This window comes from Spea bombifrons, chromosome 4 (genome assembly GCF_027358695.1).
Source record: "Spea bombifrons isolate aSpeBom1 chromosome 4, aSpeBom1.2.pri, whole genome shotgun sequence".
In the NCBI taxonomy this organism is placed as follows: domain Eukaryota; kingdom Metazoa; phylum Chordata; class Amphibia; order Anura; family Pelobatidae; genus Spea; species Spea bombifrons.
In genome coordinates, this window is record NC_071090.1 from 93,959,928 (window position 1) to 93,973,916 (window position 13,989).

At 39.2% G+C, this 13,989-nt stretch overlaps 1 protein-coding gene across 1 annotated transcript in view; it reads left to right on the forward strand.

Moving 5' to 3' along the window:
* PRLHR (prolactin releasing hormone receptor) overlaps window positions 1-13,745 on the forward strand; it is a 28,653-nt gene extending 14,908 nt beyond the window's left edge. The window contains exon 2 of the mRNA XM_053464276.1: window positions 13,112-13,745. Within this exon, the coding sequence (XP_053320251.1) occupies window positions 13,112-13,745 (634 nt within the window). The remainder of the gene's footprint in view (window positions 1-13,111) is intronic.
* Window positions 13,746-13,989: the final 244 nt, after the last annotated feature.

Consider the following 13,989-nt stretch of genomic DNA (forward strand, 5'->3'; position numbering starts at 1 on the left):
CCAGAATAAATACAGATCGGGACAAATATATTCCAGTCTGACCCTGAATTTGGTTTCTGCTCATTGCAAAACTTAAATGTCCTAGAAATTGCCTTTCGGTTCAAAATAAAAGGAAAACCACTCTGAGGGGCCAAATCGACATGGTATCCATGCTTCTGTACATAATAGTGTCGCCAGCCACGGGTTCTGTATCAGTTACCTAACATTTGCAACAATGTATACATACAACCAAATGTTTTTTTAACCTAAACGGCTAATAACAGTATAATGCCAGTAAAATTGCCTCTAGGGGTTGACACGTGACACTGGTTATAAATCAATTACATTCAACAGTGTATTTTGCTTTGAAGACAGGTGGGTGTTTTGCTATTAGGTTAGCTTTGAAAAGTATTTACTGAGCTCTTCCATTTGAAAACAATGTGATGGCATACTGCATTACTGCGTTACCCAAGTCTGTCTAATTATAGAGATAATATATTATTATTACATGACAAAGGGTATTGGAGTTATAAAAAGGTAAACAACATATTTATCAAAAGGCTGCTACAGGCTTTACAATAGACTTATTACTGATCAGTTCTAGGTTTTATCATTTGAGATAAGTTTACCTCTGGTTCTAGAATACCAGTTCTCCTTCAGACCACAGTGGAAACATTTTAGATAAAATTTAATTCAGATAATGCAATCTAGCATCAGCGGGACCTCCCACCAACGTCAGTGGGCAGTCCTGGCCGTGTCCTGCAAGGGAAGGCTCCAGGTTGCCGGAGGCCAGAAGTTCCCAGATATGCACATCATGCTCAGCTTAGGCAACACATAGAGTCTACCCAACGTGCATATGTGTCATGACTGTGTTACTAGGACACAGGTATTTCACAAGTGCTGTAACCAGAACACTCATGGAAACACAGGTTAGGACATCCTATCAATGGGACACAAATTTTGCTCTCAGGATTGTCTCACACAATTGACAGTGTTATCAGTACCCTGGTCTGGATTTCCAACAAAATGCTCTAGCACAAATATACATACATTACAATGTGTTTCCCCTGATATTCCATATTTTTGGTATCTGTGCATGTATGATACCTATCTACTGGCACAAAATACACAAGAAAAATAGGTTAGATGTGTCTAGGTGTCATTATAGCTATATATATATATATATATATATATATATATATATGCACAATTATTTAAACCAATCGAAACATACAATAAGCATTTTCATAGAGTGCAATTTTATGGGGTACTAAAAATAGCCATGGTTACCTACTTTTCACTTAAGGCATGCACCTCTCTTTTTTAATACTTACTTTTATTTCATGTTTTTTGCATATGAGCAATACAAAAAATAAGAAGTTGAACATAACTTGATTGCCCGACGAAATATGAAATGACAAACTGCGGGAAATAATGCTGATTTTGGACAGTAGTACAAAGTGCGGTAAGACTAAGGTTCAAGGGAACTAAAATCCCAGTTCTTGTAACATGAAGAAAGGCATGGCCGCTGCAACTGTGAAAAGCGGAACTTGAGTCTTCTCTACTATGTGTTTCCATAGAAACTGAACACATTTATAGTTTCATCTAGCTGCGACCCTTGAATGCACAAAAACATATTCAAATAAATAGTAGGTTTCAAGGCAAAGTTCTTCTTTTTCTTCTCTATGAAGAGGGGATAATTGCATTAATTAGCTAACCTATAATATGTGCTTTATTGTGGCAACTTTTTTTCTAAACTATTTCCTTACTACTTTCTGTTACTTGAAACTTGTTTATACTGATTACTTATTTATGTATAAAATATGTAAAATACTTCTAAAGGGTTGGTGAGTGAATAGATTCAGAATCGCACCCACATTTCTTAGCAACAGCCCTGTAAATAATTTACTTCACTCAGCAATAATGTTTTGGGGAATGATATTTTTTTTTCTCTACAAGGGATGCAATGCGATCCAATTCTGGCCTCTCTCCTATCAATTTACAGGGTCATGGATTACTTTGTTGAGAGGTTTATGAGGTTTTGAAGTATGTACTTCTGATTTTAATAGTGTTTTTAAGGTTTGCCTTAGTTTTGCCTTTTTTTGGTGCAATGTGAATTTGTAAATTAGTATGGCTTCTATAGAGTTAGTTGTGTCTACAGGTCTGGGATACAAAATAGAGGGGGCTTTGGTTCATTTATTATTTCATAGGTCCAAAAGTGATCAATTGGGTAGGCTGTGATGCACAGCTGCAGATTTGCTTCATTCTTTCTGTGTTGGAGCAGCTTTGGAAGTTGGCTCACTGGGAACTCCATAGATTAATGACTAAGAAGATCGGCTGATGGTGGTCTTCATGTTTCATATTGTATCTTAGGTCCCATCTCCTGTTTGGGACATTGGTCTTGTTTTTGCTTTTAGGCTTCATGGAGTTTGTTCACATATGATGGAGTCAATGGAAATTATCAGTGGTAAGGTGGGATATCTTAGGGCCAGGGCTTGTTGAGGTTTTATAGGTCATCTGGCAAGAGATTGAGATGGTTCCTTTCCCTTTTGCATTTTTGTGTCGTTGGCTATTCTTGTTTTTATTAGGCTGAGAAACAGGCAGCTGACAGAAAAGTTGGGAGCAGGATTTTTTAAATCACATCACAGGTCAGGTGGATAGGTTTGAGGGGAATGCATTTAGATTCTATCCCTCAGGATGCAGTTTTCTGTGTGGCCTTAATGCGTGACTGTGTATTTTGCTGCTTCACACATGGGGCAATTACCTATATGCTGCACACCTTGTCAGTATGGACAAGGTGGGCACACTTCTTTAACATTTTACGCTTTTCCGGAGGATCCCTTAGATTTTACGGTGTCTGCTAACAGGGCTGTTTTCATGGAGAAAATAAAGAAAACTTTAAGCAATATTTTAAGCTATAAATATGTGACTTTTTATTGTCTATTGGTAATGATTAGATAATAGTTCTGACAAGCCTTACTTTAATATGTGTTTTGGACATCAAGTCAAGGACATTCTTGCTTTCCGCCATTTGTTTTCTGATAGTACATAAGCAGCGGCAGGCAGTGCGTGGGTCACGTCCCACCGAAAGAGGAAGAATCTTTTTAGAAAAGTAATGTGCTACATGCTGCAGGTAGTGTAAATAAAGTGTGATCACCGAGCACTTTCTGATCTGAGCAACCTTAGAGATCTGTAGAAATTGATTTGTTTCTGGCGGCCAGCAGCTGTTAACTACAAAGGGGATGTTTTCAACACAGTCTGTGACAGAAATATATTGATTATTCTGTAAAGAAAAAAAAAAAGTTACTACCGACTTTTCAAAACACTGCTTTTCTGTTTCATCGCACATCAGTTTGAGCAAAGACACACCGAATCCGGTTTCAGTATGGAACATATTTAGAACATATGCTGTAAAATAAAATTACATAATGTATTCGAACACAATGCTCCACTGAAACAAATTGTATTATTACGGATTATTTACAGGATATTTCTGCATCATGAAGAAATTCAATGGTCGTTAAATGAAGTATGGCTGATAAGTGGACCTATGGAGTCATTGAGTGTGTTCCCAGATATTAGAACATGAGAATGTATGGATACATTAGGCCAGAATAGGGTGGTAAGCATTTAAAATAGTCTTCCAGGGGAAGTCGCGGAGGTCACTATAACATTTCACTATGGTGAAAAAGTAAAAGAGGGACAGGCATAAACATAAAACAGCATGAAGATTTTAGGATTTCATATTAGCGTACAGGGTTGGAGAGTAAAGCCCACCTTGAGGCAGTTTGGAGCTATCTCCACTTTCGCAAAGCCTCATGGTTGCCGATCCACAGAGGTTTCCAGTTATGTCCACCAGGCAGAAAAATGTGCGGATTAGAACAGCCTAGCGGACCTTATCTGTTGTCAAATGCTGTGTTTGGATGCCTCTTTTCCACAAGATAACATGCGCCAATCCCATTGTTGAAAAGTGCCACAAACCATGCCATTTGATCGACAAGAGATTATGTGACGCAACAAAATCCTAGTTTGCATTTGGCTGGAAGCGGTTGTAGTTGATGGCAGCATTCCTGTAAATATGCATGAATGTTTGAAAATCCAATTAAAGATTCTGTTTGTGTCTGGTTTACAGCCGATCTCCCCTTGCAGTTAGATTTGAAATCTAAGGAGTTTTGGGATGTGCTTAGGACCCCTTCATTAATAAATCAGGTGAGATTAAGCAGCTATGAATTAATGAGCAGACAGACACGGCCTTCTGACGGAGTACGGTCAGCGGTCCTTGCACATTTTCATTAACCTGTGTTACTTCTCACCGCCTCTCAATCATATATTCTGCTCACTTCTAAGATGTGAGCTCTGAGGTCTCTCTGAACAGACTATATCAAAAGTGCACAGGAGGAGGACTGCTTATCAAATATTCCACCGGCTCCTATCTCAGCGCAGGCAGCGAAAGTCATTATAGGAACAATGTGCTGTTGGTTAGCTTTGTAGACAGCTGAGGTCCACTTGATAAATCAAATTGCAGCTTTCGTTGGCTCTCTGTACACGTTAATGCCTATCTGTACTGCAGGGATGAAGGGATTCTGAAGACATTTTGCAAACCAAATAAGCACCTGTGTATTACACTGTCAAAAAAAGGAACAGGGGACCATCATACAACGACTGTTACATTAAAAGTGTTGAAGACAAATATGAACTTTCTCTCTCAACTTTAAGAATTACTCCCAACTCTTTCATTTGGGATACTGGTAATATTGTGCGGCTCTTCACGGGCATAGCACAAAATGGCATCCTATGCAATGAACCATAGCAACGACATGGGATGCTGCAAAGAAACCTTTCCGTTTGCTTCTATGCGTACTCGTTGACACCAGGTATATGGAGCTGCCTCAGAAATGACCATTTCATCGCCTTGCCTATTGTGTACCCGAATGCGGTCTTATCACTTGATCCTAATGATTCCCCAAAACATGACAAACCTAAAGTAATAGAGTATTTTTTCTTATTTCTGAAGAGAGGGTAATTTTCTTTGTTGTATTATCTGTATGAAAAGAACATACATAAAACTGTGAATTATGTGTGGTAAAACCCCCATAATCATTAAAGGGTGGGAGGTGGTGGTTGGTCCTGCTCACTCTGCACCCTTTTCATTTCTTTTAGAGGATAAGGCTGCCCTCTTGAGCCTCTTAATCCCACTCTACCACTTCTGATTAAAGGCTGATCCATTTATCTACCACGCTCTCTCAGTTAACTAAAACTTCATTACATTAACCTCTGACCTCTAGTTTTACATCATGACATCTTCTTCTAATATTTCTCCTCCTCTGAAATACATGTCTCTCCTTCTATCACGCCTCCCATTCCTCTTCTCTCCTTTCCTCCAGGCTACACATATTGAGATCTCTTATATTTTCCTGAAAATTTCTATCCCGCAAAACAATTTACCATATGGGACATACATGGGACACAGCATGAGTGTAAATATTTTTTAAAAATTATTAAATAAATTATAATAAAATCAAATACAAGCTGTCTGTGGCTTATAATGTTACTGTTGGTCCTTAACTCTTTGCTACATCAAATATTTATCTATATATCTATAGATCTATTTTTTGGGTGCAGAGCAAGCCTTTGTACATTTTACCTGATTTCTGCATTTTGTCAGGCTTGAATGCTCCTTATAAATAACCCAATTTCCTTAGTAGGAAAACCAACAACTAAAATGCTTGGTTGCTACTATATTTTCCCATATTTGTTAGCTCCTCGGTAAAACAACCTGAAAATCAGCTTCCGTTTTCTTCCTATTATGTGGAATTCTACCGGTTCCAACACATTACTTATAGCATTGGGATATCATTTAACACTGACGTGAATGCATTGGGGGTTATATAAATATATCAAACAACTCTAGAAAGCAGAGCAATCAGCAGGAATAAAATTTCATCGATTGCTATGGTGATTGTACCTCGTTTACCACGTTGCGACAGAATTGCTATTTATAAATAACCCCTATTATCTCAACATGTTAAATTGGTCCCTGATTAATTGAATAGGATAAAGCCTTTTCGAAAAAATAATTCTACCCACATCTCCCACATGAGTTGAATGCATAAGAGTGGCAACAGATTTGAAAAGGAAGAACAGTCATAAAGGGAGCGTGAGAATATAAACAAAATAGTAAATGTAATATTTAAATGAGTTGCTAGGTAATAGATCTCCGCGGACTGCTCAGAGCCATTAAGTCGTCTCTGCATGGAGCAGAGAAAGAAGTAAACATATTTGTTTCCTAAACTCTTGTTTTTATAAAAACACGGGCGCTGGTCTCACATTTGTGAATTTTTTCCATGCTGTAAACAAGTTACTTAAGATATTCAGTTCCCTGTATCCAGAAAATAATTACTTTCTGTGGCGAAGCCGATGACACGATTTCAAAGTCAGGGCAATATTAAAGAAACAGACTCAGGATAAAGAAACCGGAAGATGTGTATCGACAAGTAGCTGCCAGGGATAACCGCCAGCTGGCACACTTATGGATACAGCTTGCCTGAATACAAGTTCTAAGGCATAAGACTGCCTGAGCACAGGTAGGTTGCTGAACTAATGAACCGATGAATAAAATAAGCCTACCTGGACACAGGTTCATTGAATTGTTCATAAGACAAGTGTAAGGCTGCTTGGAGCCGCTACCGGCATCTTAACTGCAAGCTGGAGCAAGGTCTCTGTGCAGCGTGAACTTACCTGATGGCCATCATCTGCCCAGTCCAGTTGGAAAGCGTGGAGATGAGTAATGCCTGCCTCAGGGAAATTCAGGCTAGGCGCCAGATTTAACAAATCCAGAACTACTATGTAGAGGTACCCTGGTGTGGTCCTGCTATTTGTTGTTGCTGAATCAGTTCCTGAAGTTTTGTTTTGGCTCCTGGCCATGCCTTTTCGGTTTTGTACCTTGCTGACCTGATCTGTGTACGATACCTGGCTATCCTGACTATCCGCTCTGTGTAGCTACCTTGGCTTCATTTGACTACCCATTTAGTCTACCGTACTCGGCATAGGCTAACTAACTGCTCTGCATACCTGACCTGGCATCCTGTGGTATCTGTCCTGGCATCTACCTACAGCATTATCTACACAGATATCCAGCAACTCCCGCAGTGCTTTGCTACCCATACTCAGTGCTTATTTATATCTGCTTATACATGAGTCTCCTCACTGTTGGGATCATTAAAATCCCTGTCCACCTATCTTGGGGCTCAACCCTTGGCTAGGTGTTTCAGAGTGAAGAGCTAATGTGGCGTGCACTACTGGCAATCATGACACCAAGCACCAGCTAACTAAACATGGGGGTCTGTGCCAACATACTTCCTTGGGTGCCAAGCAGCCCCAAAACAAATGGATTATGCAGGTCTGTGTCAATGGAGTCACCAATCTTGCACACTGAAGCTTTCTGGGCCAGTTGAAGGAGATCACTGATCTCACCAACCAGTCCAGCTGATGTAATGTAGTATCACCTGGGCATGTTGTACCCCTGAGGGTAGTGCTACAAATTAGCATGATGTAAGTAGCGATTGTTGATGCCCAGTGAGCTCTCCTCCAGTATAAATGAAGTATTATCTAATATCTACCATACCAGTCTAATCAGATACTAATTAAATCATACTCAAACTCCACATGGTGTACATGTGTATTTTAACACTCCTGACATATGAACAGGTCCAGCTGCAAAGCACTCTTGGCACAGTCCAAAACCCAGTCCTGGATGCCTTAAATTATTAAAGGTTTCCGTCACTTTACGTTACATTAAATTAATCCAAGGCTGTCCCATCAAATACAGCAGCAGTATGACATATTCACAAGTCTAATGTCCATGACCCATCACCCATGGATCATACCAACGCCCGTCTCAAAGAATCCCATAATGATTTAATGAAACCTAAAATATGATTGCTGATGAAAAAGATATTAAAGTAATATGAGAACTACCTGGAGATATTAAAGTATTATGTAGGAACATTCACATCAGATGAAAAAGAACTACAGTGTAATCCGACTCAATTTGTATTTAAAATTGGCCTTACCTAAATCCCACCAGGAATTATTATGAATTTATGTATCATTTGTAATATGCCTTTTACTTTTCATTTAGTAGCACTGCAGTTCTTTCATCTATATATTGATATTTTTGATTGTACAGTTGAAGAGGTGATCGGGAACTGAATCCTACCTGTGAAAAGTCAAAAGGGATTATTAGTCCTGAAGCCAAAAGAAGAATTTATTGTGCCTTTATATTAGCATAGGTATAAATGTATTGTGTGTATAGGGGATTATTTAAAAATGTAACACAATAGGAAGTCATTGTGTTTGTGTTAATTGCATATGTGATGTTTGACAAAATTCTTTGATTTCATAAATCATGGGTAACAAATCTGGGGAGGGTCAAGATCAGAAGGCGCTTTAGTCCTAGAATTGTAGAAAGGAAATGTTTGTAGAGTCACAACACAATGCAGCCTAACATTTAAAGCCTCTCCATTGCATGCCCAGGAATCATGGAAGGAGACACGAAGGGCATCATAGACAATTGGGTCTATTCACTAAGAAGTTGAGTGGTCCGTAGAATTAAGGGTTAACTGAATTTACCAGATCTGACTCCAGTTATATGCCCTATTAGCCAAGGGGCAGTGATGACCCCCTTTTTTCCCAAATCCCTGTGTCCGGTGGGATGAGAGGTACTTAAGTACTTATAAGAGGCATGGACTTATATATTATATATATTTCTCTTAATGAAAACAGGGTATGTTTATGTTTGGGGAGAGCTGTCTCTCATAAGCTCTTTAGAATTGCCACATAAAAACTACTGATTCATTCATATTAAACTTATTAAACCCAGCTGGTAAATTAACTGTATAGTTATTATTTTATTCTAGCAAAATCCTAAAATAAAGGTAAACTAAAATAAATCATAACTCAGTATTATAAAAAGCTCTATATTAGAATTATTTTTTTAAAAATATTCTACTGATATCCAAATTGCGTTTTAAGTGCTGCCAGGCTAGCAAGTTGAACCTTAAAGAAGATTACCTTTATCCATCCGTGAAATATATTAAAGTGTTTCCAAGAGTTCAATATAAACCCCTATTTTTTCATAGTGGTGTGTTATTTTCTAATTAATGAAGTGCTTTGTTGCTCTGCTGCCAGGAATATATTTTCCTGGTTCAGTAAATAGCCAGCTCGGTAGACCATGATCTACCAGCGACACATGCGGCTCTACTTGTTACAAGGTCTCAGCTAGCATTGCAGATATCTTAGTTTATATCAGCGGCAGGGTAATAATGCTGCTGTGTTTTTATTCTGTTTAAGCGTACTGCTGCCTTAATATAGCAGTTTCATTTAATTCATAAGATTTTTGATATTTTTTTGTATAATGAGGCCGCAGCAGCAAATAAATAAAACAGTAAAATAACCTCTTGTATCCTTGGCCGGGACATAAAACCCTCTTGTTTCCAAGAGCTCAAAATGTTTGCTGGATGTCACAGCGCAATACAGCCCTAAATGTCACAATAATACGTACAGAATCTGTGCAAATGTGTTTACAAAATCAATCATGCAAATAAAGCCCATTATTCATCTTCTAAATTCCTTACCCAGTTAGATAAATGTCTACCGATTGGTCACAATGGTACGTTAAGTCTGCCCCGTATCCACACCCCCTAAACAACGGAAATGTTGGGGTGTATGGTGTTGCAACTGGAGGTTCCAATTGGTTGGGTAAGGCATCCAACAACTGGAGCAAAAATTGCATGCATAAGAAGCGTAGATGGTCCTACTGAATGTCCTACATATGTGTGTGTGTGGGGGGGTTGATAGAGCTAGATGACGCACCCTGAGATCAGACTGGCCCAGAGGTCTGCTAATCATATGTAATACCCACAGCATCCAGTGCAATTCTGTAAATTCCAAGATTAGCCAAAAAAGGCAACCTAGGCTACTGCCTAATATGCTTGGCAGTATACTTTGGGCTCTAGTATGGTACCCTACTAACAACTCAGGTGCGTTTTAATCTTGCTTTCCTGTTCACTCCTCTGCCTATTGCCGTTTTTCATTAATTTATTATTAACATCATTTCATTAGGTTTAAATGACCATTTGTAATTCATTAATCATGGCCTCTAAGTGGCTGCCCACGGCGATCCATTCCTGATGGAGAAGAAAGCAACGTAATACAGTATTTTTGGAGACTAATGAAATAAGTACATTTACTATAACGAATGCAACAATGAAACAGGCCCTGCTGGCACTTGGAGAGTTCACTCAAATGACTTTTATTTATTTTCTATTGTGTGTTTAAAGCTTCCTAATTCAATAAATCTGCAACTACAGGGCAAACAGAAGTGGTTTTAAGGTAATAACAACTTGCTTTTCTGCCAGGGTAGCAGCTGGGTAATTATCCCGGTGGTCCGACACCCACACAATCTGATTTGAAAGAAACTCCAATTTGTTCTAAATGAAGTAGTTGTGCCATTTACAGGGGACAAATCCGTGTTTCCGTTGTGCTGTTAGCCCACAGCTAATACCGTATTGTGTAAAGGGTCAATAGTGCTACCTTCATGAAAACAGTAATACTAAATGGCTGCATTCAACGTATAAATAAAACCATTAGCTAAAATAAAAGTTACTTTTATATAACATCTGCTCGCAAGTGATATACAAGAAAAAAAGGGGCATCAATTCGCGGGTTAAAAATATTATTTTGCCCCCTTATAAATCAATGGTAAGACCGCACCTTAAATATGCCGTGCAATTTTGGGCACCTATTCTAAAGAAGGATATCATAGCACTGGAAGTGCAGAGGCGGGCTACAAAATTAATAAAAGGAATGGAGCACTATAGTTAGGAAGAAAGGTTAATTAATTTAAATCTGTTTAGTTTAGATAAACGGCGCCTCAGAGGGGATATGATAACAGTACCGTATTTGCTCGATTATAAGACGACCCCGATTATAAGACGACCCCCCAAAATCAAAATATTAATTTAGGAAAAAAACAAAAAGCCTGAATATAAGACGAACCTATAGGAAAAAAAGTTTTACCAGTAAATATTAATTCATGTAAATTATTTTTTCATGTTTAATAAAAGCTATGATTGAGAAAAATATATTTTTTAAATTTCCTTTTATTTGCCAACCTGCCCCCCCCAGTTATGCCACTCTGCCCCCAGAAATGCTTTATACCCCCCTATTTGCCACTCTGCCCCATGATATGCCTTATACCCCTATATGCCACTCTGGCATATAGGGGGTTAAAAGGCATATCATGGGGCTGAGTGGCATATAGGGGGTTAAAATGCATTTCTGGAGGTATATAGGCATATCATGGGGCTGAGTGGCATATAGGGGGTTAAAATGCATTTCTGGAGGTCCAGAAATGCATTTTAACCCCCTATATGCCACTCAGCCCCATGATATGCCTTTTAACCCAGCATGTACTGGCTGCCTTGGCTTGATAGGAGTGTGATTGCTGTTAGCAGTTTGATATAGATATATATCAAACTGCTAACAGCAATCACACTCCTATCAAGCCAAGGCAGCCAGTACATGCTGGAACCTGGGGATGATAGTAGTGGGATTACAGCCTCCCTATGCCATGCTACAACCCCCACCCCCCTTACACATCCATGCTATCACACACAAACACATTTAAATACTCATTCATTCCATTAATCACACATACTTCACACATTAAACACACATTAATCACACATACTTACCCAAAAACCCTCCCCCACCCCCTTACCTGAACTGCAGATCTCTCACTCGAAGACTTCTGCAGGGGACCGGCTGTAGAGCAACTTCTCTGGCCCCGCCCCCAGAGGAGGGAGGGGGAGATAGAGCTCTGTGAGGACGCTGCAAGCTTCCTGTCCTCCTGCTTCTAACAGAAGAGACGCTGCACGCGACCGGTAAGCAGCATGGCGCCAGCAGACATTTTTTGGGGGGTCTGAGAAGACGACCCCGATTATAAGACGAGGGGTATTTTTCAGAGCATTTGCTCTGGAAAAAACCTCGTCTTATAATCGAGCAAATACGGTATATAAATATATTCGGGGCCAATACAAACCATTGTGTGGAAATCTGTTCATAAACAGGACTATGCATAGGACACGTGGTCATGCGCTTAGACTGGAAGAAAGGAGATTTAGTCTAAAGCAGAGGAAAGGGTTTTTTACAGTAAGGACAATAAGGATGTGGAATTCTCTGCCTGCAGAGGTAGTTTTATCAGAGTCTGTACAGACGTTTAAACTGCAACTGGATGGATACCTGGAAAAACATAATGTTCAGGGATATAATCTTTAATTATCAGTCTAACTATGTAACTATGGAAGAAACGGGTACACATGTGTGCAGCTTTAATGTATAACAGATAAATGCAGTGTTTATTATACACTATAAGAAGGAGATATGTTGAGAAATATGACTCATAATAAATAAATACACACATCATTAAAATCCATGCTAGTGTCACACCTATACCTGGGGGCTTCCCAGATGGACTATCGACAGCTCTCCTTCTGGGCTGGGAGTAGTAAGAGAAGTAGGCAGGGGGTCATAATGGCCAAATGCTGCTCCCCTGCCCAAAAAAAGAAAGTGACCAAGAGGTTCAGGGAAGCAGCACTTCACCCTGAGACACCAGGTCAAATGCCAGAGCGTTCCAGGTATGATCATAGTGGCCCTTTGTGGAGCCAGCTTGCCTTTACTAGGCACTTCACTAAATTGGCTCCTAAAAACATTACTGCAAAATATTTCATATATGGCACCTAAGAAAATCATGTTTATTGCTAAATATCTCATTCTTAAGTGAATAAACAAAATATTTATATATTATTAATTAATATATATAATGTAGTTAATTTACTACAATATATAGAAAATTTACATAATCACATTATTATTATTATTATTATTATTATAACTAGTAGCACTCATTTTTTAATTGTATTGCATATGTGGGTGGTTTAAAAACCTCTGTTGGTTACTGCCGTTGTCTTTGGCTACAACATTACTTATCAGAGGTTCTCAGAAGATTGTTAAGAAGGTACATTGTGAAATAGTAATATCTTTGATTGACAGTATTTCTTTTTTGTTTCAGATACTATGCAACAGTCCACCCTTTGAAGAAAAGGATATCTGTTACTACTTGCGTCTATGTCTTGGGAGGGATCTGGCTTCTTTCCTGTGCCTTGGTTGGACCAGCTATTGCACATACCTATCACATAGAGTTCCAGCAGGAAGGATTTACAATTTGTGAAGAATTTTGGGTGGGTAAAGAGACAGAGAGACTGGCCTATGCGTACAGCACCCTGATAATTACCTACATCCTCCCCTTATCAGCTGTATCCTTGTCCTATATCTGCATTTCTGTCAAGCTGAAGAACAGAGTCGTTCCTGGTCACCCCACGCAGAGCCAAGCTGAGACTGACAGGTTGCGCAAGCGAAAGATATTTAGACTTATTGTCCTGGTGGTGACAGCTTTTGGGATCTGCTGGCTTCCCATTCACGTTTTCAACATCATCAGGGACATTGACATCAACCTCATCAACAAGCACTACTTCCTCCTTATTCAGCTTCTGTGCCACTGGTTTGCCATGAGTTCCTCTTGCTGCAACCCTTTCCTGTATGCTTGGCTACATGACCGATTCCGCAGTGAGTTGAAGAAGATGTTCACGTTTAAGCGTAAAATCATTCCCACTAACAACTGCGTGGCTGTCAGCGTGATGCTTTGAGGGGTCTACTGAACTACAGGAAGCCCTAAGCAACCAATTCTATGTATAGAGCCTTTAAAATGACTGATATCATATCAAATGGATCATCCAAAGGACATACAATTCAACTGTTTTGTATTTTGTTTACAACTTAAAAAGTTTGACACAAGTGATTGTTGTCAGACATGTCTCAAAAATGCCTTATTGTAGCTTATCTAACCTCCCTGAGATGCATGGTCCTTCAGGTTTGAAGGAGCATGGAGAT